Source organism: Oncorhynchus masou, unplaced genomic scaffold (assembly GCF_036934945.1).
Source record: "Oncorhynchus masou masou isolate Uvic2021 unplaced genomic scaffold, UVic_Omas_1.1 unplaced_scaffold_580, whole genome shotgun sequence".
Classification (NCBI taxonomy): domain Eukaryota; kingdom Metazoa; phylum Chordata; class Actinopteri; order Salmoniformes; family Salmonidae; genus Oncorhynchus; species Oncorhynchus masou.
In genome coordinates, this window is record NW_027012218.1 from 468451 (window position 1) to 495793 (window position 27343).

Genomic DNA, 27343 nt, shown 5'->3' on the forward strand with positions numbered 1-27343 from the left:
CGTTATACAGGACCACATTCCAGTCCTCCTGAGTCAGGATCTATAGACAGAGAGAGAGAGAGAGGGATGAGGGAGGAGGGATGAGGGAGAGAGAGAATGAGGAGAGGAGGAGGCCATGGATACAGGACCACATTCCAGTCCTCCTGAGTCAGGATCTATGAGAGAGATGATAGAGGGATCAGAGAGGAGAGAGAGAGAAGATAGAGGACGAGAGAGGAGAGGAGGCCATGCCGTTATACAGGACCAGATTCCAGTCCTCCTGAGTCAGGATCTATAGACAGAGAGAGAGGATGAAGGGATGAGAGGAGAGAGGGATGAGAGGGATGACAGAGGAGAGGAGAGGTGGAGGCCATAATTATGCTCTGCGTGCAATCCAGTCCTCCTGTGTCAGATCTATAGACAGCCAGCCAGCCAGTCAGTCAGTCAGTCAGCATGTGAGAGTGTGTGTGTGTGAGTGTGGAGGCCATGTGTATATGACCACATTCCAGTCCTCCTGTGTCAGGATTTGACATGTGTGTGTGTGTGGGATGTGTGTATTTGTATGTGTGTGTGTGTGTGTGTGTGTGGATTTGTATGTGAGGGATGTGTGTGTATGAGAGAGAGGGATGTGAGTGAGTGTGTGTGTGTGTGTGTGTGTGTGTGTATTTGTATGTGTGTGTGTGAGGTATTGTATGATGTGTGTGTGTGTGTGTGTGTAATTATGTGTGCAATATTGGCTGTGTCAGTCAGCCAGCCAGTCAGTCAGCATGTGTTCGTGTGTGTGTGTGTGTGTGTGTGTGTGTGTATTTGTATGTGTGTGTGTGTGTGTGTGTGTGTGTTTGTATGTGTGTGTGTGTGTGTGTGTGTATTTGTATGTGTGTGTGTGTGTGTGTGTGTGTGTGTGTGTGTGTGTGTGTGTGTGTGTGTGTGTGTGTGTGTGTGTGTGTGTGTGTGTGTGTGTGTGTGTGTGTGTGTGTGTGTACCTGGAACACAGTGACGATAGCCCAGAGCAGCGAGTCAAAGTTCTTCCTGTCAGGTAGCGTGTCTCCACTGTCCAGCTTCAGACCAAACTTACAGCCAAACAGATGCATGCCGAGGATACTGCAACACACACACACACACACACACACACACATTACACACACACACACACACATTACACACACACACATTACACACATTACACACATTACACACACATCACACACATTACACACACACACACACACACACACACACACACACATACACACACACACACACACACACACATTACACACACACACACACACACATTACACACACACACATTACACACATTACACACACACACATTACACACACACACATTACTTACACACACACACACACACATTACACATTACACACACACACAGTAACTTCAAAAAGACAGATGAAAAACCTGACTATGATGTCATCTAATACCCGACTATGATGTCATCTATTACCTGACAATGATTTCATCTAATACCTGACTATGATGTCATCTAATACCTGACAATGAAGATGATGTCATCTAAGACCTGACTATGAAGATGATGTCATCTAAGACCTGACAACAAACTATGAAGATGATGTCATCTAAGACCTGACAACACACCTGACAACACACCTGACTATGAAGATGATGTCATCTAAGACCTGACAGCAGACCTGACTATGAAGATGATGTCATCTAAGACCTGACAGCAGACCTGACTATGAAGATGATGTCATCTAATACCTGACTATGATGTCATCTAATACCTGACAATGAAGATGATGTCATCTAAGACCTGACTATGAAGATGATGTCATCTAAGACCTGACTATGAAGATGATGTCATCTAAGACCTGACTATGAAGATGATGTCATCTAAGACCTGACAACAAACTATGAAGATGATGTCATCTAAGACCTGACTATGAAGATGATGTCATCTAAGACCTGACTAGGAAGATGATGTCATCTAAGACCTGACTATGAAGATGATGTCATCTAAGACCTGACAACACACCTGACTATGAAGATGATGTCAGAAGGTCTCTACATACCTGAATATGAAGATGAAGAGCATGAGCAGCATGCAGAAGGTGGCTACGTTGTCCATAGTCTTCATCAGAACCACCAGCTGTCTGCGCAGGGCGGGCAGGAACCGGACCAGCTTCAGGACCCGCAGCAGACGGAAGGTACGCAGGACAGACAGACCGCCGTCCGCCTGCCCAACGATCTCCCAGACACTTTGAGAGAAACACATAAAACGTTACAGCTAGCTTAGCATCGAGCAGCAAGTTATAGATAGCTTAGCATCGAGCAGCAAGTTATAGATAGCTTAGCATTGAGCTTCAAGTTATAGATAGCCTAGCGTTGAGCAACAAGTTATAGATAGCTTAGCATTTAGCAACTAAGCTAAATAGATAGCTTAGCATTGAGCAACAATTTATAGATAGATTAGCGTTGAGCAACAAGTTATAGATAGCTTAGCATTGAATAAGAAGTTATAGATAGCTTAGCGTTGATCAATAAGTTATAGATAGCTTAGCATTGAGCAACAAGTTATAGATAGCTTAGCATTGAGCAAGAAGTTATAGATAGCCTAGCGTTGAGCAAGAAGTTATAGATAGCTTAGCATTGAGCAACAAGTTATAAATAGCTTAGCATTGAGCAACAAGTTATAGATAGCTTAGCATTGAGCAAGAAGTTAGAGATAGCTTAGCATTGAGCAACAAGTTATAAATAGCTTAGCATTGAGCAACAAGTTATTGATAGCTTCCCTATGGAAAAATGATATATTGGAATATATTTCAAGAAAATATAAATATGTTTAAATATGAAAGGAAAATGTATTTGTCAAATATATAGATAAATAAAATATATGTACATATACTTGTAAAACATTCATGTAAAATACACAAATCACCACTCACAGCCACAGTCTACCCGATGATAATGTTGAGTCTCTGTTGACCTCTGATATCTTAGCATTAGGTTTCTAAAGTGGTGTTTTGTAATGTCGAGTCTCTGTTGACCTCTGACCCCTTAGCATTAGGTTTCTAAAGTGGTGTTTTGCAAATGTTGGATCACTGTTGCAGTTGAAAATACACACTGCAGCTATTGACATATAGCCTTTTGACATTTAGCCTATTGACATATAAATTAGCTAGCTTTAGTGAAGGTTGGGGTCTCTGATAGAACTGGCTAGATAGCTTTAGTGAGGGTTGGGTGTCTCTGATAGAACTAGCTAAATTAGCAAGCTAGATTAATGATAGCAAAACATAATAATAATAGTAGTAGTAGTCATCATCCTCCTATGTTTCCCTCCTGGCATACCATGGAAGAACTGTCTGAGTATGACGTCGTTTGGCCAAGAGGTTTGCTGATGTCAACGTTATGATGGTTGTCGGTGGTGGCTACGGTATGGGCAGGCCTAAGCTGTGGACAACGAACACTATTACATTTTATCATTGGCAATTTTAATGCACAGATATACCGTGACGAGATCCTAAGGTTTGTTGTTTGATTGTCGTGCCATTCATCCGCCGCCATCATCACCTGTTTCAGCATGATAATGTACAGACCCATGTCGCAAGAATCTGGACACAATTCCTGCAAGCTGAAAATGTCCCAGTTCTTTCACGGCCTGCATACTCATCAGACATGTCACCCATTGAGCATGTCTGACTATCCTACCGATCCTCGACTTCGGCGATGTCATCTACAAAATTGCCTCCAACACTCTACTCAGCAAACTGGATGCAGTTTATCACAGTGCCATCCGTTTTGTCACTAAAGCACCTTATACCACCCACCACTGCGACTCGTATGCTCTAGTCGGCTGGCCCTCGCTACATATTCGTCGCCAGACCCACTGGCTCCAGGTCATCTACAAGTCCATGCTAGGTAAAGCTCCGCCTTATCTCAGTTCACTGGTCACGATGGCAACACCCATCCGTAGCACGCGCTCCAGCAGGTGTATCTCACTGATCATCCCTAAAGCCAACACCTCATTTGGCCGCCTTTCGTTCCAGTACTCTGCTGCCTGTGACTGGAACGAATTGCAAAAATCCCTGAAGTTGGAGACTTTTATCTCCCTCACCAACTTCAAACATCTGCTATCTGAGCAGCTAACCGATCGCTGCAGCTGTTCATAGTCTATTGGTAAATAACCCACCCATTTTCACCTACCTCATCCCCTACCTCATCCCCACACTGTTTTTATTTATTTACTTTTCTGCTCTTTTGCACACCAGTATCTCTACCTGTACATGACCATCTGATCATTTATCACTCCAGTGCTAATCTTGTTGTAATTATTCGCCTACCTCCTCATGCCTTTTGCACACAATGTATATAGACTCGCCTTTTTTGTACTGTGTTATTGACTTGTTAATTGTTTACTCCATGTGTAACTCTGTGTTGTCTGTTCACACTGCTAAGCTTTATCTTGGCCAGGTCGCAGTTGCAAATGAGAACTTGTTCTCAACTAGCCTACCTGGTTAAATAAAGGTGAAATAAAAATAAATAAATAAAACATGTTTAGGATGCTCTGGATCGACTTGTACGACAGCGATTTCCATTTCTTGACCATTTCCAGAAACTTCGCATTGAAGAGGAGTGAAACAACATTCCACAGGCCAATCAGCAGCCTGATAAACTCTTTGTGAAGGAGATGTTGTGCTGCATGAGGCAAATGGTCACCAGATACTGGCTGCTTTTCCCTGGTATCTGCCAAACTCAGATTTGTCCGTCAGACTGCCAGATTGTGAAGAGTGATTCATCACACCAGAGAATACATTTCCACTGCTCCAGAGTCCAATGGTGGTGAGCTTTACACCACACCAGTCTACGCTTGGCATTGTGAATGGTGATCTTAGGCTTGTATGCGGCTGCTTGGCCACGGAAACCCATTTCATGAAGCTCCCGACGAACAGTTCTTGTGCTGCCGTCACTTCCAGGGTGTTGCAACCGAGGACAGATGATCTTTAGGCGTTACACGCTTCAGCACTCGGTGGTCCTGTTCGAGGCTGAGTCGTTGTTGCTCCGAGTCATTTCCACTTCACATGAACAGCACTTACAATACACCAACTGTACCGCAGCAGTATCCACATACAGTGGGTCCTGCTTTAAGTCTTATTACTGCAGAATTATATATATATATATGGTTATTTAAGAACCACTGGTACCATCAATGCTAGTTAGTGCTAGTTTGAACACCAGGGGGCATCTTTGAGAAGCATTTGATGGCCTTCAATAGTGGCTGTACTAGAGAATTTTAAACCTTTTTTTGTAAGATCATATGAGACTGATTTTAAGAAATTTTGCTTAATTGATTTGATTAATATTATGGTGTTTCTATTACAAGAAAAATGAAAACAATCTGTTAGGACAGAACGGAAAGTATGGCGCTGTACAATGTGACGGCCGGGAATAGGCGACAGTACTGGGCTATTTAGCTAAATAATGCTGTGTCGTGTGGGCATGTGGTAGACTGGGGTTCAATTCCCCAATGGGGCGGAAGGAGTAGGCTGTCCTTGTAAATAAGAAGTTGTTCTTAACTGATTTGCCTAGTTAAATAAGTCAGAGCAGTGTGCAACGGACCAGTCTCCATGCTCGTCTCAGAGCAGTGTGAAACGGACCAGTCTCCTCCGTCTCAGAGCAGTGTGAAACGGACCAGTCTCCATGCTCGTCTCAGAGCAGTGTGAAACGGACCAGTCTCCATGCTCGTCTCAGAGTCTCCATGCTCGTCTCAGAAACGGACCAGTCTCCATGCTCGTCTCAGAGCAGTGTGAAACGGACCAGTCTCCATGCTCGTCTCAGAGCAGTGTGAAACGGACCAGTCTCCATGCTCGTCTCAGAGCAGAGTCTCCAGTGTCTCAGAGAAACGGACCAGTCTCCGTGCTCGTCTCAGAGCAGTGTGAAACGGACCAGTCTCCGTGCTCGTCTCAGAGCAGTGTGAAACGGACCAGTCTCCGTGCTCGTCTCAGAGCAGTGTGAAACGGACCAGTCTCCGTGCTCGTCTCAGAGCAGTGTGAAACGGGGCTAAACAAGTTGTAGGCTTTTGATTCAAATCCTATTGCTTCTAACTTCAATATGTTCTTTAAATAAATAAGACCTACACCACTTTTAACAGCTCATCACTCAACACTAGTGAGACTCATGTCACCTACAGAATATAGAAAACAGTATATGAAAAACGAAAAATATGACGTGAATCTCCGCCAATAATTAAATATAGAGGATGGGAGGATATTTCTGTAATTCGGTGATATTTATTCCCATAGTTTAAATATTATATAACTCATAACGAAATAAACATTTTGTGGGAGGGAAAAGAGACACAGACAAATACAGAGATACGGCCTCCTTTGTTCACCAGTTTTATTGCTTCTTTAATCAGAACAGCAGTATTCAGCTGTGCTAACATAATTGCAAAAAGGTTTTCTAATGATCAATTAACCTTTTAAAATGATAATCTTGGATTAACTAACATAACGTCCCATTGGAACACCGGAGTGATGGTTGCTGATAATGGGCCTCTGTACGCCTATGTAGATATTCCATTAAAATCAGCTGTTTCAGCTACAATAGTAATTTACAAAATTAACAATGTCCATACTGTATTTCTGATCAATTTGATGCTATTTCAATTGACAAAAAATTGTTTTCCTTTCAAAAACAAGGACATTTCTAAGTGACCCCAAACTTTTGAACGGAGTGTAAATCAATATATAATTTTTCCGTACGGGTTAGTGTCGAGCAGCAAGTTATAGCTAGCTTAGCATCGAACAGAAAGTTATTGCTAGCTTAGAATCAGGCAGAAAGTTATAGCTAGCTTAGCATTGAGCAGCAAGTCATAGCTAGTTTAGCATCGAGCAGCAAGTTATAGCTAGCTTAGAATCAGGCAGAAAGTTATAGCTAGCTTAGCATTGAGCAGCAAGTCATAGCTAGTTTAGCATCGAGCAGCAAGTTATAGCATTATAACATTAACTCTTGGAAAAGGTTTGGTGCATGATACATTAAAATATTTCATGGAAACACAGACACACACCTGATGATGACGATGACGCTGTCAAATCCGTTGTACGGGTTCTTGATATAGCCGAAGAGTCCGAAGGCCAGCAGCTTCAGCAGCATCTCCAGACTGAAGAGACTGGTGAACACTAGATTACTGATTTCTAGGATGTCAGTCAGCTCCTGGGGCTAGGGGGAGGGAGAGAGAGAGAAGAGACTGGTGAACACAAGATTACTGATCTCTAGGATGTCAGAGAGAGAGAGAAGAGACTGGTGAACACTAGATTACTGATCTCTAGGATGTCAGAGTGAGAGAGAGAGAGGGAGAAGGAAGGAAGTAGTACTGTAGTGTGGCCAGTAGGGGACAGCAGGGGACAGTAGGGGACAGTATGGGCCAGTAGGGGACAGTATACTGTGTCTGGGTTATAGTAGTACTGTAGTGTGGCAGTAGGGGACAGTAGGGGACCAGTAGGGGACAGTATGCTGTGGGACAGTAGTACTGTAGTGTGGACAGTGTAGGGGGACAGTAGGGGACAGTATGCTGTGTCTGGGTTATAGTAGTACTGTAGTGTGGACAGTAGGGGCCAGTAGGGGCCAGTAGGGGACAGTAGGGGCCAGTAGGGGACAGTAGGGGCCAGTAGGGGACAGCAGGGGACAGTAGGGGACAGTATACTGTGTCTGAGTTATAGTAGTACTGTAGTGTGGACAGTAGGGGACAGTAGGGGCCAGTAGAGGACAGTAGGGGACAGTATGCTGTGTCTGGGTTATAGTAGTACTGTAGTGTGGACAGTAGGGGCCAGTAGGGGCCAGTAGGGGACAGCAGGGGACAGTAGGGGACAGTATACTGTGTCTGAGTTATAGTAGTACTGTAGTGTGGACAGTAGGGGACAGTAGGGGACAGCAGGGGCCAGTAGGGGACAGTAGGGGCCAGTAGGGGACAGTAGGGGACAGTAGGGGACAGTAGGGGACAGCAGGGGACAGTAGGGGACAGTAGGGGACAGTATACTGTGTCTGGGTTATAGTAGTACTGTAGTGTGGACAGTAGGGGACAGTAGGGGGCAGGGGACAGTAGGGGAAACAGGGACAGTAGGGGACAGTAGGGGACAGCATGCTGTGTCTGGGTTATAGTAGTACTGTAGTGTGGACAGTAGGGGCCAGTAGGGGACAGTAGGGGACAGTATGGGGAGTACAGTAGGGGACAGTAGGGGACAGTAGGGGCCAGTAGGGGACAGTAGGGGACAGTAGGGGACAGTATGCTGTGGGGTTATAGTAGTACAGTAGGGGACAGCAGGGGACAGTAGGGGACAGTAGGGGACAGTAGGGGACAGTATACTGTGTCTGGGTTATAGTAGTACTGTAGTGTGGACAGTAGGGGACAGTAGGGGACAGAGGACAGTATGCTGTGTCTGGGGGGACAGTAGGGGACAGTAGGGGACAGTAGGGGACAGTATGCTGTGTCTGGGTTATAGTAGTACTGTAGTGTGGCCAGTAGGGGACAGAGGGGACAGTAGGGGCCAGTAGGGGACAGTAGGGGACAGTATGCTGTCTGGGTTAGAGTAGTACTGTAGTGTGGCCAGTAGGGGACAGTAGGGGACAGTAGGGGCCAGTAGGGGACAGTAGGGGACAGTATACTGTGTCTGGGTTATAGTAGTACTGTAGTGTGGCCAGTAGGGGCCAGTAGGGGACAGTAGGGGCCAGTAGGGGCCAGTAGGGGACAGTAGGGGACAGTAGGGGACAGTATGCTGTGTCTGGGTTATAGTAGTACTGTAGTGTGGACAGTAGGGGACAGTAGGGGACAGTAGGGGACAGTAGGGGCCAGTAGGGGACAGTAGGGGCCAGTAGGGGACAGTAGGGGACAGTAGGGGCCAGTATGCTGTGTCTGGGTTATAGTAGTACTGTAGTGTGGACAGTAGGGGCCAGTAGGGGACAGTATGGGCCAGTAGGGGACAGTATGCTGTGTCTGGGTTAGAGTAGTACTGTAGTGTGGCCAGTAGGGGACAGTAGGGGACAGTAGGGGCCAGTAGGGGCCAGTAGGGGACAGTAGGGGACAGTAGGGGACAGTATGCTGTGTCTGGGTTATAGTAGTACTGTAGTGTGGCCAGTAGGGGACAGTAGGGGACAGTAGGGGCCAGTAGGGGACAGTAGGGGACAGTAGGGGACAGTAGGGGACAGTATGCTGTGTCTGGGTTATAGTAGTACTGTAGTGTGGACAGTAGGGGACAGTAGGGGCCAGTAGGGGACAGTAGGGGACAGTAGGGGACAGTAGGGGACAGTATGCTGTGTCTGGGTTATAGTAGTACTGTAGTGTGGCCAGTAGGGGCCAGTAGGGGCCAGTAGGGGCCAGTAGGGGACAGTAGGGGCCAGTATGCTGTGTCTGGGTTATAGTAGTACTGTAGTGTGGACAGTAGGGGACAGTAGGGGACAGTATGGGCCAGTAGGGGACAGTATGCTGTGTCTGGGTTATAGTAGTACTGTAGTGTGGTCAGTAGGGGCCAGTAGGGGACAGTAGGGGCCAGTAGGGGACAGCATGCTGTGTCTGGGTTATAGTAGTACTGTAGTGTGGACAGTAGGGGACAGTATGGGACAGTAGGGGACAGTAGGGGACAGTAGGGGCCAGCAGGGGACAGTAGAGGCCAGTAGGGGACAGTAGGGGACAGTAGGGGCCAGTAGGGGCCAGTAGGGGACAGTAGGGGACAGAATTTAAAACCTTTTTTTTGTAAGATCATATGAGACTGATTTTAAGAAATTTTGCTTAATTGATTTGATTAATATTATGGTGTTTCTATTACAAGGGGACAGTAGGAAAACAATCTGGGACAGAACTGTGTCGGTTATAGTAGTACTGTAGTGTGGACAGTAGGGGACAGTAGGGGAAGTAGGGGACAGTATGCTGTGTCTGGGTTATAGTAAGTAATGCTAGTGTGGACAGTGTGGGCATGTGGGGCCAGTGGGGACAGTAGGGGCCAGTAGGGGCGTAGGGGAGTAGGGGCAGTCCTTTTTTTTTTGTAAATACTGTGTCTGGGTTATTAACTGAGTTGGACTAGTTAGGGGAATAGGGGTCAGTAGGGGCCAGTGGGACAAGGGGCCAGTCTCCATGCTGTGTCTGGGTTATAGTAGTACAGTGTGGCCAGTAACGGACAGTCTAGGTCTCAGATGGGCAGTTGAAACGGACCAGATCTCCATGCTCGCGTCTCAGAGCAGTGTGAAACGGACCAGTCTCCATGCTCGTCCGAGAAGCACTGTATATAAGATCAGCGTCAACTCACCATCAGTACGACCAAGTGAAACGGACCAGTCTCCTGTGTTCTCTCAGAGCAGTGGATCCCAAACGGACCAGTCTCCGTGCTCGGTCTCAGAGCAGTGTGAAACGGACCAGTCTCCGTGCCGTCTCAGAGCAGTGTGAAACGGGTAGCTAGGGACATCAGAGTTGTAGGCTTTTGATTCAAATCCATGGCTTCTAACTTCAATATGCAGTTCTTTAAATAAATAAGACCTACACCACTTTTAACAGCTCATCACTCAACACTAGTGAGACTCATGTCACCTACAGAATATAGAAAACAGTATATAGAAAACGAAAAATAAATGAATCTCCGCCAATAATTAAATATAGAAGAAATTTTCTTGATTATAATCACAGGTGATATTTATTCCCCCAATATTAAATATAGAGGATTTAAATATTATTTAACTCATGCAAACTGGAACCATACAAACATTTTGTTGGAGGGAAAAGAGACACAGACTAAAAATACAGAGATACGGCCTCCTTTGTTCACCAGTTTTATTGCTTCTTTAATCAGAACAGCAGTATTCAGCTGTGCTAACATAATTGCAAAAAGGTTTTCTAATGATCAATTAACCTTTTAAAATGATAATCTTGGATTAACTAACATAATGTTTCCCATTGGAACACCGGAGTGATGGTTGCTGATAATCGGGGCCTCTAGAACGCGTATGTAGATATTCCATTAAAATCAGCTGTTTCAGCTACAATAGTAATTTACAAAATTAACAATGTCCATACTGTATTTCTGATCAATTTGATGCTATTTCAATTGACAAAAAATTGTTTTCCTTTCAAAAACAAGGACATTTCTAAGTGACCCCAAACAGTAGGGGCCAGTAGGGGACAGTAGGGGACAGTAGGGGCCAGTATGCTGTGTCTGGGTTATAGTAGTACTGTAGTGTGGCCAGTAGGGGACAGTAGGGGACAGTAGGGGACAGTAGGGGCCAGTATGCTGTGTCTGGGTTATAGTAGTACTGTAGTGTGGACAGTAGGGGCCAGTAGGGGACAGTATGGGCCAGTAGGGGACAGTATGCTGTGTCTGGGTTAGAGTAGTACTGTAGTGTGGCCAGTAGGGGACAGTAGGGGACAGTAGGGGCCAGTAGGGGACAGTAGGGGACAGTATGCTGTGTCTGGGTTATAGTAGTACTGTAGTGTGGACAGTATGGGCCAGTAGGGGACAGTAGGGGCCAGTATACTGGGTCCAGTAGGGGACAGTAGGGGACAGTAGGGGACAGTAGGGGACAGTAGGGGACAGTATGCTGTGTCTGGGTTATAGTAGTACTGTAGTGTGGACAGTAGGGGACAGTAGGGGACAGTAGGGGACAGTAGGGGACAGTATGCTGTGTCTGGGTTATAGTAGTACTGTAGTGTGGCCAGTAGGGGCCAGTAGGGGCCAGTAGGGGACAGTAGGGGCCAGTATACTGTGTCTGGGTTATAGTAGTACTGTAGTGTGGACAGTAGGGGACAGTAGGGGACAGTATGGGCCAGTAGGGGACAGTATGGGCCAGTAGGGGACAGTATGCTGTGTCTGGGTTATAGTAGTACTGTAGTGTGGTCAGTAGGGGCCAGTAGGGGACAGTAGGGGCCAGTAGGGGACAGTAGGGGACAGTAGGGGCCAGTAGGGGACAGTATACTGTGTCTGGTTATAGTAGTACTGTAGTGTGGACAGTAGGGGACAGTAGGGGACAGTAGGGGCCAGCAGGGGACAGTAGAGGCCAGTAGGGGACAGTAGGGGACAGTAGGGGACAGTAGGGGACAGTAGGGGACAGTAGGGGACAGTAGGGGACAGTAGAGGTCAGTTATAGGGTACAGTAGGGGACAGTAGGGGACAGTAGGGGACAGTAGGGGACAGTATGCTGTGTCTGGGTTATAGTAGTACTGTAGTGTGGACAATAGGGGCCAGTATGGGACAGTAGGGGCCAGTAGGGGACAGTAGGGGACAGTAGGGGACAGTATGCTGTGTCTGGGTTATAGTAGTACTGTAGTGTGGACAGTAGGGGACAGTAGGGGACAGTAGGGGCCAGTAGGGGCCAGTAGGGGACAGTATACTGTGTCTGGGTTATAGTAGTACTGAGTGTGGACAGTAGGGGACAGTAGGGGACAGTAGGGGACAGTATGCTGTGTCTGGGTTATAGTAGTACTGTAGTGTGGCCAGTAGGGGACAGTAGGGGCCAGTAGGGGACAGTATGCTGTGTCTGGGTTATAGTAGTACTGTAGTGTGGACAGTAGGGGCCAGTAGGGGCCAGTAGGGGACAGTAGGGGCCAGTAGGGGACAGTATGCTGTGTCTGGGTTATAGTAGTACTGTAGTGTGGCCAGTAGGGGACAGTAGGGGCCAGTAGGGGACAGTAGGGGACAGTAGGGGCCAGTAGGGGCCAGTATGGTGTCTGGGTTATGGTAGAACTGTATGTGTGGACTAGGGGTTAGTAGGGTACAGTAGGGGACAGTAGGGGACAGTAGGGGCCAGTAGGGGACAGTATGCTGTGTCTGGGTTATAGTAGTACTGTAGTGTGGACAGTAGGGGCCAGTAGGGGCCAGTAGGGGACAGTAGGGGCCAGTAGGGGACAGTATGCTGTGTCTGGGTTATAGTAGTACTGTAGTGTGGCCAGTAGGGGACAGTAGGGGCCAGTAGGGGACAGTAGGGGACAGTAGGGGACAGTAGGGGCCAGTAGGGGACAGTAGGGGACAGTAGGGGACAGTAGGGGCCAGTAGGGGACAGTAGGGGACAGTAGGGGACAGTAGGGGACAGTAGGGGACAGTATGCTGTGTCTGGGTTATAGTAGCACTGTAGTGTGGACAGTAGGGGACAGTAGGGGCCAGTAGGGGACAGTAGGGGACAGTAGGGGACAGTAGGGGCCAGTAGGGGACAGTAGGGGACAGTATGCTGTGTCTGGGTTATAGTAGTACTGTAGTGTGGACAGTAGGGGCCAGTAGGGGCCAGTAGGGGACAGTATGCTGTGGGACAGTATAGTGTGGACAGTATGGGCCAGTAGGGGACAGTAGGGGACAGTATGGGCCAGAAGGGGACAGTATGCTGTGTCTGGGTTATAGTAGTACTGTAGTGTGGACAGTAGGGGCCAGTAGGGGACAGTAGGGGACAGTAGGGGACAGTATGCTGTGTCTGGGTTATAGTAGTACTGTATGTGTGGACAGTAGGGGACAGTAGGGGCCAGTAGGGGACAGTAGGGGCCAGTAGGGGACAGTAGGGGCCAGTAGGGGACAGTATGCTGTGTCTGGGTTATAGTAGTACTGTAGTGTGGACAGTAGTGGGCCAGTAGGGGCCAGTAGGGGCCAGTAGGGGACAGTAGGGGACAGTAGGGGACAGTAGGGGTAGTACAGTGGGGCCAGTAGGGGCCAGTAGGGGACAGTAGGGGCCAGTAGGGGCCAGTAGGGGACAGTATGCTGTGTCTGGGTTATAGTAGTACTGTAGTGTGGACATTAGGGGCCAGTAGGGGACAGTAGGGGACAGTAGGGGCCAGTAGGGGACAGTAGGGGCCAGTAGGGGACAGTATGCTGTGTCTGGGTTATAGTAGTACTGTAGTGTGGACAGTAGGGGACAGTAGGGGCCAGTAGGGGACAGTAGGGGCCAGTAGAGGACAGTATGCTGTGTCTGGGTTATAGTAGTACTGTAGTGTGGCCAGTAGGGGACAGTAGGGGACAGTAGGGGACAGTATGCTGTGTCTGGGTTATAGTAGTACTGTAGTGTGGACAGTAGGGGACAGTAGGGGACAGTAGGGGACAGTATACTGTGTCTGGGTTATAGTAGTACTGTAGTGTGGACAGTAGGGGACAGTAGGGGACAGTAGGGGCCAGTAGGGGACAGCATGCTGTGTCTGGGTTATAGTAGTACTGTAGTGTGGCCAGTAGGGGCCAGTAGGGGACAGTAGGGGACAGTAGGGGACAGTATGCTGTGTCTGGGTTATAGTAGTACTGTAGTGTGGACAGTAGGGGCCAGTAGGGGACAGTAGGGGACAGTAGGGGACAGTATGGGCCAGTATACTGTGTCTGGGTTATAGTAGTACTGTAGTGTGGACAGTAGGGGACAGTAGGGGACAGTAGGGGACAGTATGCTGTGTCTGGGTTATAGTAGTACTGTAGTGTGGACAGTAGGGGACAGTAGGGGCCAGTAGGGGACAGTAGGGGCCAGTAGGGGACAGTAGGGGACAGTAGGGGACAGTAGGGGACAGTATACTGTGTCTGGGTTATAGTAGTACTGTAGTGTGGACAGTAGGGGACAGTAGGGGACAGTAGGGGCCAGTAGGGGACAGTAGGGGCCAGTAGGGGACAGCATGCTGTGTCTGGGTTATAGTAGTACTGTAGTGTGGCCAGTAGGGGACAGTAGGGGACAGTAGGGGACAGTATGGGCCAGTTGAATTCCGGCGCCGACAGAGATGGCCGCCTCGCTTCGCGTTCCTAGGAAACTATGCAGTTTTTTGTTTTTTTTACGTGTTATTTCTTACATTAGTACCCCAGGTCATCTTAGGTTTCATTACATACAGCCGAGAAGAACTACTGTATATAAGATCAGCGTCAACTCACCATCAGTACGACCAAGAATATGACTTTCGCGAAGCGGATCCTGTGTTCTGCCTTTCAACCAGGACAACGGAATGGATCCCAGCCGGCGACCCAAAAAACGACTTCGTAAAAGAGGGAAACGAGGCGGCCTTCTGGTCAGACTACGGGGACGGGCACATCGTGCCCCACTTCCTAGCATTCTTCTCGCCAATGACCAGTCTCTTGACAACAAGGTTGATGAAATCCGAGCAAGGGTAGCATTCCAGAGGGACATCAGAGACTGTAACGTTCTTTGCTTCACGGAAACATGGCTCACTGGAGAGACGCTCTCGGATGCGGTGCAGCCAGCGGGTTTCTCCACACATCGCGCCGACAGAAACAAACACCTTTCAGGTAAGAAGAGTGGTGGGGGCGTATGCCTTATGGCTAACGAGACGTGGTGTGATCACAGAAACATACAGGAACTCAAATCCTTCTGTTAACCTGATTTAGAATTCCTCACAATCAAATGTAGACCGCATTATCTACCAAGAGAATTTTCTTCGATTATAATCACAGCCGAATATATTCCCCCCCAAGCAGACACATCGATGGCTCTGAACGAACTTTATTTGACTCTTTGCAAACTGGAATCCATACATCCTGAGGCTACATTCATTGTTGCTGGGGATTTTAACAAGGCTAATCTGAAAACAAGACTCCCCTAAAATGCATCATCATATCGATTGCGCCACCAGGGCTGGCAAAACCTTGGATCACTATTATTCTAACTTCCGCGACGCATATAAGGCCCTGCCCCGCCCCCCTTTCGGAAAAGCTGACCACGACTCCATTTTGCTGATCCCTGCCTACAGACAGAAACTAAAACAGGAAGCTCCCACGCTGAGGTCTGTCCAACGCTGGTCCGACCAAGCTGATTCCACACTCCAAGACTGCTTACATCACGTGGACTGGGACATGTTTCGTATTGCGTCAGGCAACAACATTGACGAATACGCTGATTCGGTGTGCGAGTTCATTAGAACGTGCGTTGAAGATGTCGTTCCCATAGCAACAATTAAAACATTCCCTAACCAGAAACCGTGGATTGATGGCAGCATTCGCGTGAAACTGAAAGCGCGAACCACTGCTTTTAATCAGAACAAGGTGACTGGTAACATGACCGAATACAAACAGAGCAGCTATTCCCTCCGTAAGGCTATCAAACAAGCTAAGCGTCAGTATAGAGACAAAGTAGAATCTCAATTCAACGGCTCAGACACAAAAGGTATGTGGCAGGGTCTACAGTCAATCACAGTAGGGGACAGTATGCTGTGTCTGGGTTATAGTGGTACTGTAGTGTGGACAGTATGGGACAGTAGGGGACAGTATGGGCCAGTAGGGGACAGTAGGGGACAGTAGAGGACAGTAGGGGACAGTAGGGGCCAGTAGGGGACAGTAGGGGCCAGTAGGGGACAGTAGGGGACAGTAGGGGACAGTATACTGTGTCTGGGTTATAGTAGTACTGTAGTGTGGCCAGTAGGGGCCAGTAGGGGCCAGTATGGGCCAGTAGGGGACTGTAGGGGACAGTAGGGGACAGTAGGGGACAGTAGGGGCCAGTAGGGGACAGTAGGGGACAGTATGCTGTGTCTGGGTTATAGTAGTACTGTAGTGTGGCCAGTAGGGGACAGTAGGGGACAGTAGGGGCCAGTAGGGGACAGGGGTATGCTGTGTCTGGGTTATAGTAGTACTGTAGGTGGCCAGTAGGGGACAGTAGGGGACAGTAGGGGACAGTAGGGGACAGGGGACAGTATGCTGTGTCTGGGTTATAGTAGTACTGTAGTGTGGCCAGTAGGGGCCAGTAGGGGACAGTAGGGGACAGTAGGGGACAGTAGGGGACAGTAGGGGCCAGTATGCTGTGTCTGGGTTATAGTAGTACTGTAGTGTGGACAGTAGGGGCCAGTAGGGGACAGTAGGGGACAGTAGGGGCCAGTATGCTGTGTCTGGGTTATGGTAGTACTGTAGTGTGGACAGTAGGGGCCAGTAGGGGCCAGTAGGGGCCAGTAGGGGCCAGTAGGGGACAGTAGGGGCCAGTATACTGTGTCTGGGTTATAGTAGTACTGTAGTGTGGCCAGTAGGGGACAGTAGGGGACAGTAGGGGCCAGTAGGGGACAGTAGGGGACAGTAGGGGCCAGTAGGGGACAGTAGGGGACAGTATACTGTGTCTGGGTTATAGTAGTACTGTAGTGTGGACAGTAGGGGACAGTAGGGGACAGTAGGGGCCAGTAGGGGACAGTAGGGGCCAGTAGGGGACAGTATACTGTGTCTGGGTTATAGTAGTACTGTAGTGTGGACAGTAGGGGCCAGTAGGGGACAGTAGGGGACAGTAGGGGACAGTAGGGGACAGTATACTGTGTCTGGGTTATAGTAGTACTGTAGTGTGGACAGTAGGGGACAGTATGGGACAGTAGAGGCCAGTAGGGGACAGTAGGGGCCAGTAGGGGCCAGTAGGGGCCAGTAGGGGACAGTAGGGGACAGTAGGGGCCAGTAGGGGACAGTAGGGGACAGTAGGGGACAGTATACTGTGTCTGGGTTATAGTAGTACTGTAGTGTGGACAGTAGGGGACAGTAGGGGACAGTAGGGGCCAGTAGGGGACAGTAGGGGCCAGTAGGGGACAGTAGGGGACAGTAGGGGACAGTAGGGGCCAGTAGGGGACAGTAGGGGACAGTATACTGTGTCTGGGTTATAGTAGTACTGTAGTGTGGACAGTAGGGGACAGTAGGGGCCAGTAGGGGACAGTAGGGGCCAGTAGGGGACAGTAGGGGACAGTAGGGGCCAGTAGGGGACAGTAGGGGACAGTAGGGGACAGTAGGGGACAGTATGCTGTGTCTGGGTTATAGTAGTACTGTAGTGTGGACAGTAGGGGACAGTAGGGGACAGTAGGGGCCAGTAGGGGACAGTAGGGGACAGTATGCTGTGTCTGGGTTATAGTAGTACTGTAGTGTGGACAGTAGGGGACAGTAGGAGACAGTAGGGGCCAGTAGGGGACAGTAGGGGCCAGTAGGGGACAGTAGGGGACAGTAGGGGCCAGTATACTGTGTCTGGGTTATAGTAGTACTGTAGTGTGGACAGTAGGGGCCAGTAGGGGACAGTAGGGGCCAGTAGGGGACAGTAGGGGACAGTAGGGGACAGTAGGGGACAGTATACTGTGTCTGGGTTATAGTAGTACTGTAGTGTGGACAGTAGGAGACAGTAGGGGACAGTAGGGGACAGTAGGGGCCAGTAGGGGACAGTAGGGGCCAGTAGGGGACAGTATGCTGTGTCTGGGTTATAGTAGTACTGTAGTGTGGACAGTAGGGGACAGTAGGGGCCAGTAGGGGACAGTAGGGGACAGTAGGGGACAGTATGCTGTGTCTGGGTTATAGTAGTACTGTAGTGTGGACAGTAGGGGACAGTAGGGGCCAGTAGGGGACAGTAGGGGACAGTATACTGTGTCTGGGTTATAGTAGTACTGTAGTGTGGCCAGTAGAGGACAGTAGGGGCCAGTAGGGGACAGTAGGGGCCAGTAGGGGACAGTATACTGTGTCTGGGTTATAGTAGTACTGTAGTGTGGCCAGTAGGGGCCAGTAGGGGACAGTAGGGGACAGTATGCTGTGTCTGGGTTATAGTAGTACTGTAGTGTGGCCAGTAGGGGACAGTAGGGGCCAGTAGGGCCAGCAGGATGAGGATTCCTGTTCTAGACTAGTTGTAATTCTATCGTCAGTAGGGTCAGTTGGTGATGAGGATTCCGGTTCTAGACTAGTTGTAATCCTATCGTCAGTAGCGTCAGTAGGTGATGATGATTCCGGTTCTAGACTAGTTGTAATCCTATCGTCAGTACGGTCAGCAGGTGATGAGGATTTCGGTTCTAGAGTAGTTGTAATCCTATCGTCAATGGCGTCAGTAGGTGATGAGGATTCCGGTTCTAGACTAGTTGTAATTCTATCGTCAGTAGCGTCAGTAGGTGATGAGGATTTGGGTTCTAGACTAGTTGTAATTATATCGTCAGTAGGGTCAGTTGGTGATGAGGATTCTGGTTCTAGACTAGTTGTAATTCTATTGTCAGTAGGGTCAGTTGGTGATGAGGACTGGGTTCTAGACTAGTTGTAATTCTATCGTCAGTAGGGTCAGTAGGTGATGATGATTCTGGTTCTAGACTAGTTGTAATTCTGTCGTCAGTAGGGTCAGTAGGTGATGAGGATTCCGGTTCTAGACTAGTTGTAATTCTATCGCCAGTAGGGTCAGTTGGTGTTTAGGATTCCGGTTCTAGACTAGTTGTAATTCTATCCTCAGTTGGGTCAGTAGGTGATGAGGATTTGGGTTCCAGACTAGTTGTAATTATATCGTCAGTAGGGTCAGTTGGTGATGAGGATTTGGGTTCTAGACTAGTTGTAATTTTATCGTCAGTACGGTCAGTAGGTGATGAGGATTCCGGTTCTAGACTAGTTGTAATTCTATCGCCAGTAGGGTCAGTTGGTGTTTAGGATTCCGGTTCTAGACTAGTTGTAATTCTATCGTCAGTTGGGTCAGTAGGTGATGAGGATTTGGGTTCCAGACTAGTTGTAATTCTATCGTCAGTAGGGTCAGTAGGTGATGAGGATTCCGGTTCTAGACTAGTTGTAATTCTATCGTCAGTAGGGTCAGTAGGTGATGAGGATTCTGGTTCTAGACTAGTTGTAATTCTATCATCATTAGAGTCAGTTGGTGATGAGGATTCTGGTTCTAGACTAGTTGTAATTCTATTGTCAGTAGGGTCAGTTGGTGATGAGGACTGGGTTCTAGACTAGTTGTAATTCTATCGTCAGTAGGGTCAGTAGGTGATGATGATTCTGGTTCTAGACTAGTTGTAATTCTGTCGTCAGTAGGGTCAGTAGGTGATGAGGATTCCGGTTCTAGACTTGTTGTAATCCTATCGTCAGTAGGGTCAGTAGGTGATGAGGATTCCGGTGCTAGACTAGTTGTAATTCTATCGTCAGTAGGGTCAGTAGGTGCTGAGGACTGGGTTCTAGACTAGTTGTAATTCTATCGCCAGTAGGGTCAGTAGGTGATGAGGATTCCGGTTCTAGACTAGTTGTAATTCTATCGTCAGTAGGGTCAGTAGGTGCTGAGGACTGGGTTCTAGACTAGTTGTAATTCTATTGCCAGTAGGGTCAGTAGGTGATGAGGATTCCGGTTCTAGACTAGTTGTAATTCTATCGCCAGTAGGGTCAGTAGGTGATGAGGATTCCGGTTCTAGACTAGTTGTAATTCTATCGCCAGTAGGGTCAGTAGGTGATGAGGATTCCGGTTCTAGACTAGTTGTAATTCTATCGCCAGTAGGGTCAGTAGGTGATGAGGATTCCGGTTCTAGACTAGTTGTAATTCTATCGCCAGTAGGGTCAGTAGGTGATGAGGATTTGGGTTCAAGACTAGTTGTAAGTCTATCGTCAGTAGATTCAGTAGGTGATGAGGATTCCGGTTCTAGACTAGTTGTAATTCTATCGCCAGTAGGGTCAGCTGAGGTCAGAACCAATGGGAACATCATTATTCACGTTTTATTAATTTCTTAAGGGGGTAACACTGCTAAAACGGAATACACACACACACACACAATCTATCCCCTCCTCTCACACTGAGATGTACACTTTAATTAACACCTCAAACCTTGTGACCCCACACACATGCTCACATATTGAGAACACACACACACACACGCACACACGCACACACAGGCACACACAGGCACAAACAGGCACACACAGCCACATACACAGGCACACACACACACACACTGAGAACACACTCTGCGGGTACAGCTGATAGCCTCATCAGGGTGTTGATTTGGAGCTTGATAATCCGTCATTAAACATCACATGATTACCCAAGTTTTGATTAAACACACAAAACCACGCACACACACACACACACACACACACACACACACACACACACACACACTCCCCTCCCCCTCCCCTGCCCTGCCCTCCCCTCCTCCCCTCCTCACCCCTCCCTCTCCTCCCCTCTGCTCCCCTGTACCTGTTGGTGGAACTCTATCCCCATACTGAGAGTGTTGATGAGGATGGAGATCATGATCCCTCTGTTGAAGTATCTACTGCTCACCACCTAGAGGGAGTAGGGTTCAGGGGTTAGGGTGTAGCGTGCAGGGTTATTTGAAGAGCTTAGTAGTAATAATAGTAATAATTACAATTATAATATAATAATAGTAACAGTAATAACAATAATCATAATAATAATAGTACTAATCAGGGTTGGCAGATGGAGCCGTAACTATAATTATAATATAATAATATATTAAGAATAATACATATAATTATAGTATAATAACATAATAATAATAATAACTATAATTATAATAATACTAATCATAAATATAGTATACCATATATTAATACGTATAATTATAATATAATAATATAATAATACTAATACTCATAATTATAATATAATAATAATATACTAATATATGAATAATAATAACTATAATTATAATATAATAACATATTAATAATAGTAACTATAATTATAGTATAATAACATATTAATAATAATAACTATAATTATAATATAATAACATATTAATAATAATAACTATAATTATAGTATAATAACATATTAATAATAATAACTATAATTATAATATAATAACATATTAATAATAATAACTATAATTATAGTATAATAACATTAATAATAATAACTATAATTATAATATAATAACACATTAATAATAATAACTATAATTATAATATAATAACATATTAATAATAATAACTATAATTATAATATAATAATTGATGAATAATAATAACTATAATTATAACATAATAATATATTAAGAATAATACGTATAATTATAGTATAACAACATATTAATAAAAATAACTATAATTATAATATAATTACAAGTATAATACTCATAATATAATAATATAATATAATAATAACAGTCATATTAACAATTATAATACAATAGTAATAATAATATAATAATAATAATACTCATAATTATAGTATAACATATTAATATGTATAATTATAATAGAATAATAGAATAATATACTCATAATTATAGTATAATTAATAATAATAACTATTTATAATATAATAACATTAATAATAATAACTATAATTATAATATAATAATACTCATAATTATAGTATAACATATATTAATATGTATAATTATAATAGAATAATAGAATAATACTAATACTCATAATTATAAAATAATAATATAATAATACCTATAATTATAATATTATAATAACATGCATAATTATAATATAATAATAATACCTATAATTATAATTTAATATAATTATAATACTCATAATTATAATATTATAATATAATAATAATACCTATAATTATAATATAATATAATCATAATAATACTCGTAATTATAATATAATAATACTACTCAAAATTATAATATAATATAATAATAATATAATATCATATAATTATAATACTCGTAATTATAATATAATAATACTACTCATAATTATAATATAGTAATATAATAATATAATATAACAATAATACTCATAATTATAATATAATAATGGTAATAATAGTAATAATAGTAATAACAGTAATAATAATATTTATGATCAATGACAACGTCAATAAGTCCTACAGTCAATATCTAAAACACAGATATAGATCAGATCAGTCTAACTATATGATCAGTGACAACGTCAATAAGTCCGACAGTCTTACATGCTCCAACCTGGCCTGTAGCTCCGCCCACCACCCAACTAGGTCTCTGATTGGCCTCAAGGCCTGTCCATCTACACGCCGAAGGCTGTCAACGCGGCGAGGGCTCAGGTTGCCATGGCCCTGGTTGCTAGGTTCAAAATCGGCATGGTCGTTGTCACAAAGCTGGTCGTCGTGGACGCAGTAGGGGCACGGCAATGACTCCCTGTGCTCTGCCTCTGAAAACAGGTAACGCCAGACTGTCAACACACACAGCTGACGGAGACTCGTTACTACACACACATACACTGACAACACACACACACACTGAGAACACACACACACTGAGAACACACTCACTCACTCTTATCGTGCTCTAACACCAGTGTGACGGTGTGGCCCCTCCCCCTGGAGGTCATGTAGCTGGGGTCGGGGGTCAGGTCGTAGAGGTCGTGGGGATAGATAGAGGGGTAGTTTAACTCCCTGCCCTTCCTCCCTACTCCCCCGTTACTCATCTCCACCCCCACACAGTTAGATGGACGAGGAAGAGGAGGACGAAGGTGGAAGACGCCATGGGTGTGTCCCGAGTGCCGATTGGCCAGTCCGTTAACCTCTCCTTTGGGTGTGTGTTGGTGTGAGTGTGTCCAACACGTACAGCGAGGTGTGTGTGTAGAGCAGTGTGTGACGGCCCGGGCGACTCTGCGGGTCAGTTTACGGTACAGGTGTCCGATGTAGCGCAGTATCTCCTCGTAGCAGGACCCCGGCTCCTGATAGGAAGCCAGAGTGGAGGCGTTGCTGAGGTAACGGGCACGCTGCTCCGACCTCATCAGGGCGTTCTCGCGCTGCTTTGTCTCCGAGAACTGGGTCGCTATGACGACCAGGCACAGGTTCAGCATGAAGAACGAGCCCACCTGGAGAGGGAGGGACGACAACACACACGGAGTTACCGTGACAACACACACACACAGAATTATCACGACAACACACATAGAGTTACCAGGACAACACACCTGGAGTTACCAGGACGACACACACGTAGTTACCAGGACGACACACACATATATTCAGAACCACATCCTCAGGGAGGATCTCATGTTAAATACTGTTGTAGTAATCTGGCTACAGGTTCATCTGCCTCACCTAAAGCCCATTCTGGTGGGAAGCTGCTATAGACCACCAAGTGACAACAGTCAGTATCTGGTTAACTTGTGAAATGCTTGATAATGTATGTGATATCAACAGAGATTTATATTTTCTGGGCCCACTGAAGAGAAAGCTTCAAACTGTAGTCAGTGCTGAGGTCAGTACAGGTGCATCAAAGCTGGGACCGAGAGACTAAAAAACAGCTTCTATCTCAAGGCCATCAGACTGTTAAACAGCCACCACTAATATTGAGTGGCTGCTGCCAACACACTGACTCAACTCCAGCCACTTCAATAATGGGAATTGATGGGAAAGGATGTAAAATATATCACTAGCCACTTTAAACAATGCTACCTAATATAATGTTTACATACCCTACATTATTCATCTCATATGTATACGTATATACTGTACTCTATATCATCGACTGCATCCTTATGTAATACATGTATCACTAGCCACTTTAACTATGCCACTTTGTTTACATACTCATCTCATATGTATATACTGTACTCGATACCATCTACTGTATCTTGCCTATGCTGCTCTGTACCATCACTCATTCATATATCCTTATGTACATATTCTTTATCCCCTTACACTGTGTATAAGACAGTAGTTTAGGAATTGTTAGTTAGATTACTTGTTGGTTATTACTGCATTGTCGGAACTGGAAGCACAAGCATTTCGCTACACTCGCATTAACATCTGCTAACCATGTGTATGTGACAAATAAAAATTGATTTGATTTGAACCTGGTTCAAGTTATCAGTCAACCTACCAGGGTAGTTACAAACAGCACAGGAATGAAATCATCAACATGTATTGATCACATCTTTACTCTTTTAATGCTGCAGAAATTAGCATGAAAGCAGTATCCAGATCCATCAGATGTATTGATCACAATATAGTAGCCAACGTTCCAAAGGCTGGGCCTAATGTAGTGTATAAGAGGTCAGGCTGGGCCTAATATAGTGTATAAGAGGTCAGGCTGGGCCTAATATAGTGTATAAGAGGACAGGCTGGGCCTAATATAGTGTATAAGAGGTCAGGCTGGGCCTAATGTAGTGTATAAGAGGTCAGACTGGGCCTAATGTAGTGTATAAGAGGTCAGACTGGGCCTAATATAGTGTATAAGAGGTCAGGCTGGGCCTAATATAGTGTATAAGAGGTCAGGCTGGGCCTAATATAGTGTATAAGAGGTCAGGCTGGGCCTAATGTAGTGTATAAGAGGTCAGACTGGGCCTAATATAGTGTATAAGAGGTCAGGCTGGGCCTAATATAGTGTATAAGAGGTCAGGCTGGGCCTAATATAGTGTATAAGAGGTCAGGCTGGGCCTAATATAGTGTATAAGAGGTCAGGCTGGGCCTAATATAGTGTATAAGAGGACAAGCTGGGCCTAATGTAGTGTATAAGAGGTCAGGCTGGGCCTAATGTAGTGTATAAGAGGTCAGGCTGGGCCTAATGTAGTGTATTAGAGGTCAGGCTGGGCCTAATATAGTGTATAAGAGGTCAGGCTGGGCCTAATATAGTGTATAAGAGGTCAGGCTGGGCCTAATATAGTGTATAAGAGGTCAGGCTGGGCCTAATATAGTGTATAAGAGGTCAGGCTGGGCCTAATATAGTGTATAAGAGGTCAGGCTGGAACTAATATAGTGTATAAGAGGTCAGGCTGGGCCTAATATAGTGTATAATAGGTCAGGCTGGGCCTAATATAGTGTATAAGAGGTCAGGCTGGGCCTAATATAGTGTATAAGAGGTCAGGCTGGGCCTAATATAGTGTATAAGAGGTCAGGCTGGAACTAATATAGTGTATAAGAGGTCAGGCTGGGCCTAATATAGTGTATAATAGGTCAGGCTGGGCCTAATATAGTGTATAAGAGGTCAGGCTGGGCCTAATATAGTGTATAAGAGGTCAGGCTGGGCCTAATATAGTGTATAAGAGGACAAGCTGGGCCTAATATAGTGTATAATAGGTCAGGCTGGGCCTAATATAGTGTATAAGAGGTCAGGCTGGGCCTAATATAGTGTATAAGAGGTCAGGCTGGGCCTAATATAGTGTATAAGAGGACAGGCTGGGCCTAATATAGTGAATAAGAGGTCATGCTGGGCCTAATGTAGTGTATAAGAGGTCAGACTGGGCCTAATGTAGTGTATAAGAGGTCAGACTGGGCCTAATATAGTGTATAAGAGGTCAGGCTGGGCCTAATATAGTGTATAAGAGGTCAGGCTGGGCCTAATATAGTGTATAAGAGGTCAGGCTGGGCCTAATGTAGTGTATAAGAGGTCAGACTGGGCCTAATATAGTGTATAAGAGGTCAGGCTGGGCCTAATATAGTGTATAAGAGGTCAGGCTGGGCCTAATATAGTGTATAAGAGGTCAGGCTGGGCCTAATATAGTGTATAAGAGGTCAGGCTGGGCCTAATATAGTGTATAAGAGGACAAGCTGGGCCTAATGTAGTGTATAAGAGGTCAGGCTGGGCCTAATGTAGTGTATAAGAGGTCAGGCTGGGCCTAATGTAGTGTATTAGAGGTCAGGCTGGGCCTAATATAGTGTATAAGAGGTCAGGCTGGGCCTAATATAGTGTATAAGAGGTCAGGCTGGGCCTAATATAGTGTATAAGAGGTCAGGCTGGGCCTAATATAGTGTATAAGAGGTCAGGCTGGGCCTAATATAGTGTATAAGAGGTCAGGCTGGAACTAATATAGTGTATAAGAGGTCAGGCTGGGCCTAATATAGTGTATAATAGGTCAGGCTGGGCCTAATATAGTGTATAAGAGGTCAGGCTGGGCCTAATATAGTGTATAAGAGGTCAGGCTGGGCCTAATATAGTGTATAAGAGGTCAGGCTGGAACTAATATAGTGTATAAGAGGTCAGGCTGGGCCTAATATAGTGTATAATAGGTCAGGCTGGGCCTAATATAGTGTATAAGAGGTCAGGCTGGGCCTAATATAGTGTATAAGAGGTCAGGCTGGGCCTAATATAGTGTATAAGAGGACAAGCTGGGCCTAATATAGTGTATAATAGGTCAGGCTGGGCCTAATATAGTGTATAAGAGGTCAGGCTGGGCCTAATATAGTGTATAAGAGGTCAGGCTGGGCCTAATATAGTGTATAAGAGGTCAGGCTGGAACTAATATAGTGTATAAGAGGTCAGGCTGGGCCTAATATAGTGTATAATAGGTCAGGCTGGGCCTAATATAGTGTATAAGAGGTCAGGCTGGGCCTAATATAGTGTATAAGAGGTCAGGCTGGGCCTAATATAGTGTATAAGAGGACAAGCTGGGCCTAATATAGTGTATAAGAGGTCAGGCTGGGCCTAATATAGTGTATAAGAGGACAGGCTGGGCCTAATATAGTGTATAAGAGGTCAGGCTGGGCCTAATATGGTGTATAAGAGGACAAGCTGGGCCTAATATAGTGTATAAGAGGACAGGCTGGGCCTAATATAGTGTATAAGAGGACAAGCTGGGCCTAATATAGTGTATAAGAGGTCAGGTTGGGCCTAATGTAGTGTATAAGAGGACAGGCTGGGCCTAATGTAGTGTATAAGAGGTCAGGCTGGGCCTAATATAGTGTATAAGAGGTCAGGCTGGGCCTAATATAGTGTATAAGAGGTCAGACTGGGTCTAATATAGTGAATAAGAGGTCATGCTGGGCCTAATATAGTGTATAAGAGGTCA

General features: G+C 45.8%; 1 protein-coding gene across 1 annotated transcript in view; it reads right to left on the reverse strand.

The window, feature by feature from the left end:
• The window catches only part of LOC135536234 (voltage-dependent T-type calcium channel subunit alpha-1H-like), a 53236-nt gene that overhangs the window by 5420 nt on the left and 20473 nt on the right, over positions 1 to 27343 (reverse strand). Inside the window, exons 7-13 of the mRNA XM_064962600.1 lie at positions 22879 to 23425; positions 22539 to 22753; positions 20831 to 20917; positions 7029 to 7180; positions 2035 to 2220; positions 963 to 1080; positions 220 to 271 (exon numbers count right to left, since the gene is read on the reverse strand). Coding sequence (XP_064818672.1) covers positions 220 to 271; positions 963 to 1080; positions 2035 to 2220; positions 7029 to 7180; positions 20831 to 20917; positions 22539 to 22753; positions 22879 to 23425 — 1357 coding nt within the window. The remainder of the gene's footprint in view (positions 1 to 219; positions 272 to 962; positions 1081 to 2034; positions 2221 to 7028; positions 7181 to 20830; positions 20918 to 22538; positions 22754 to 22878; positions 23426 to 27343) is intronic.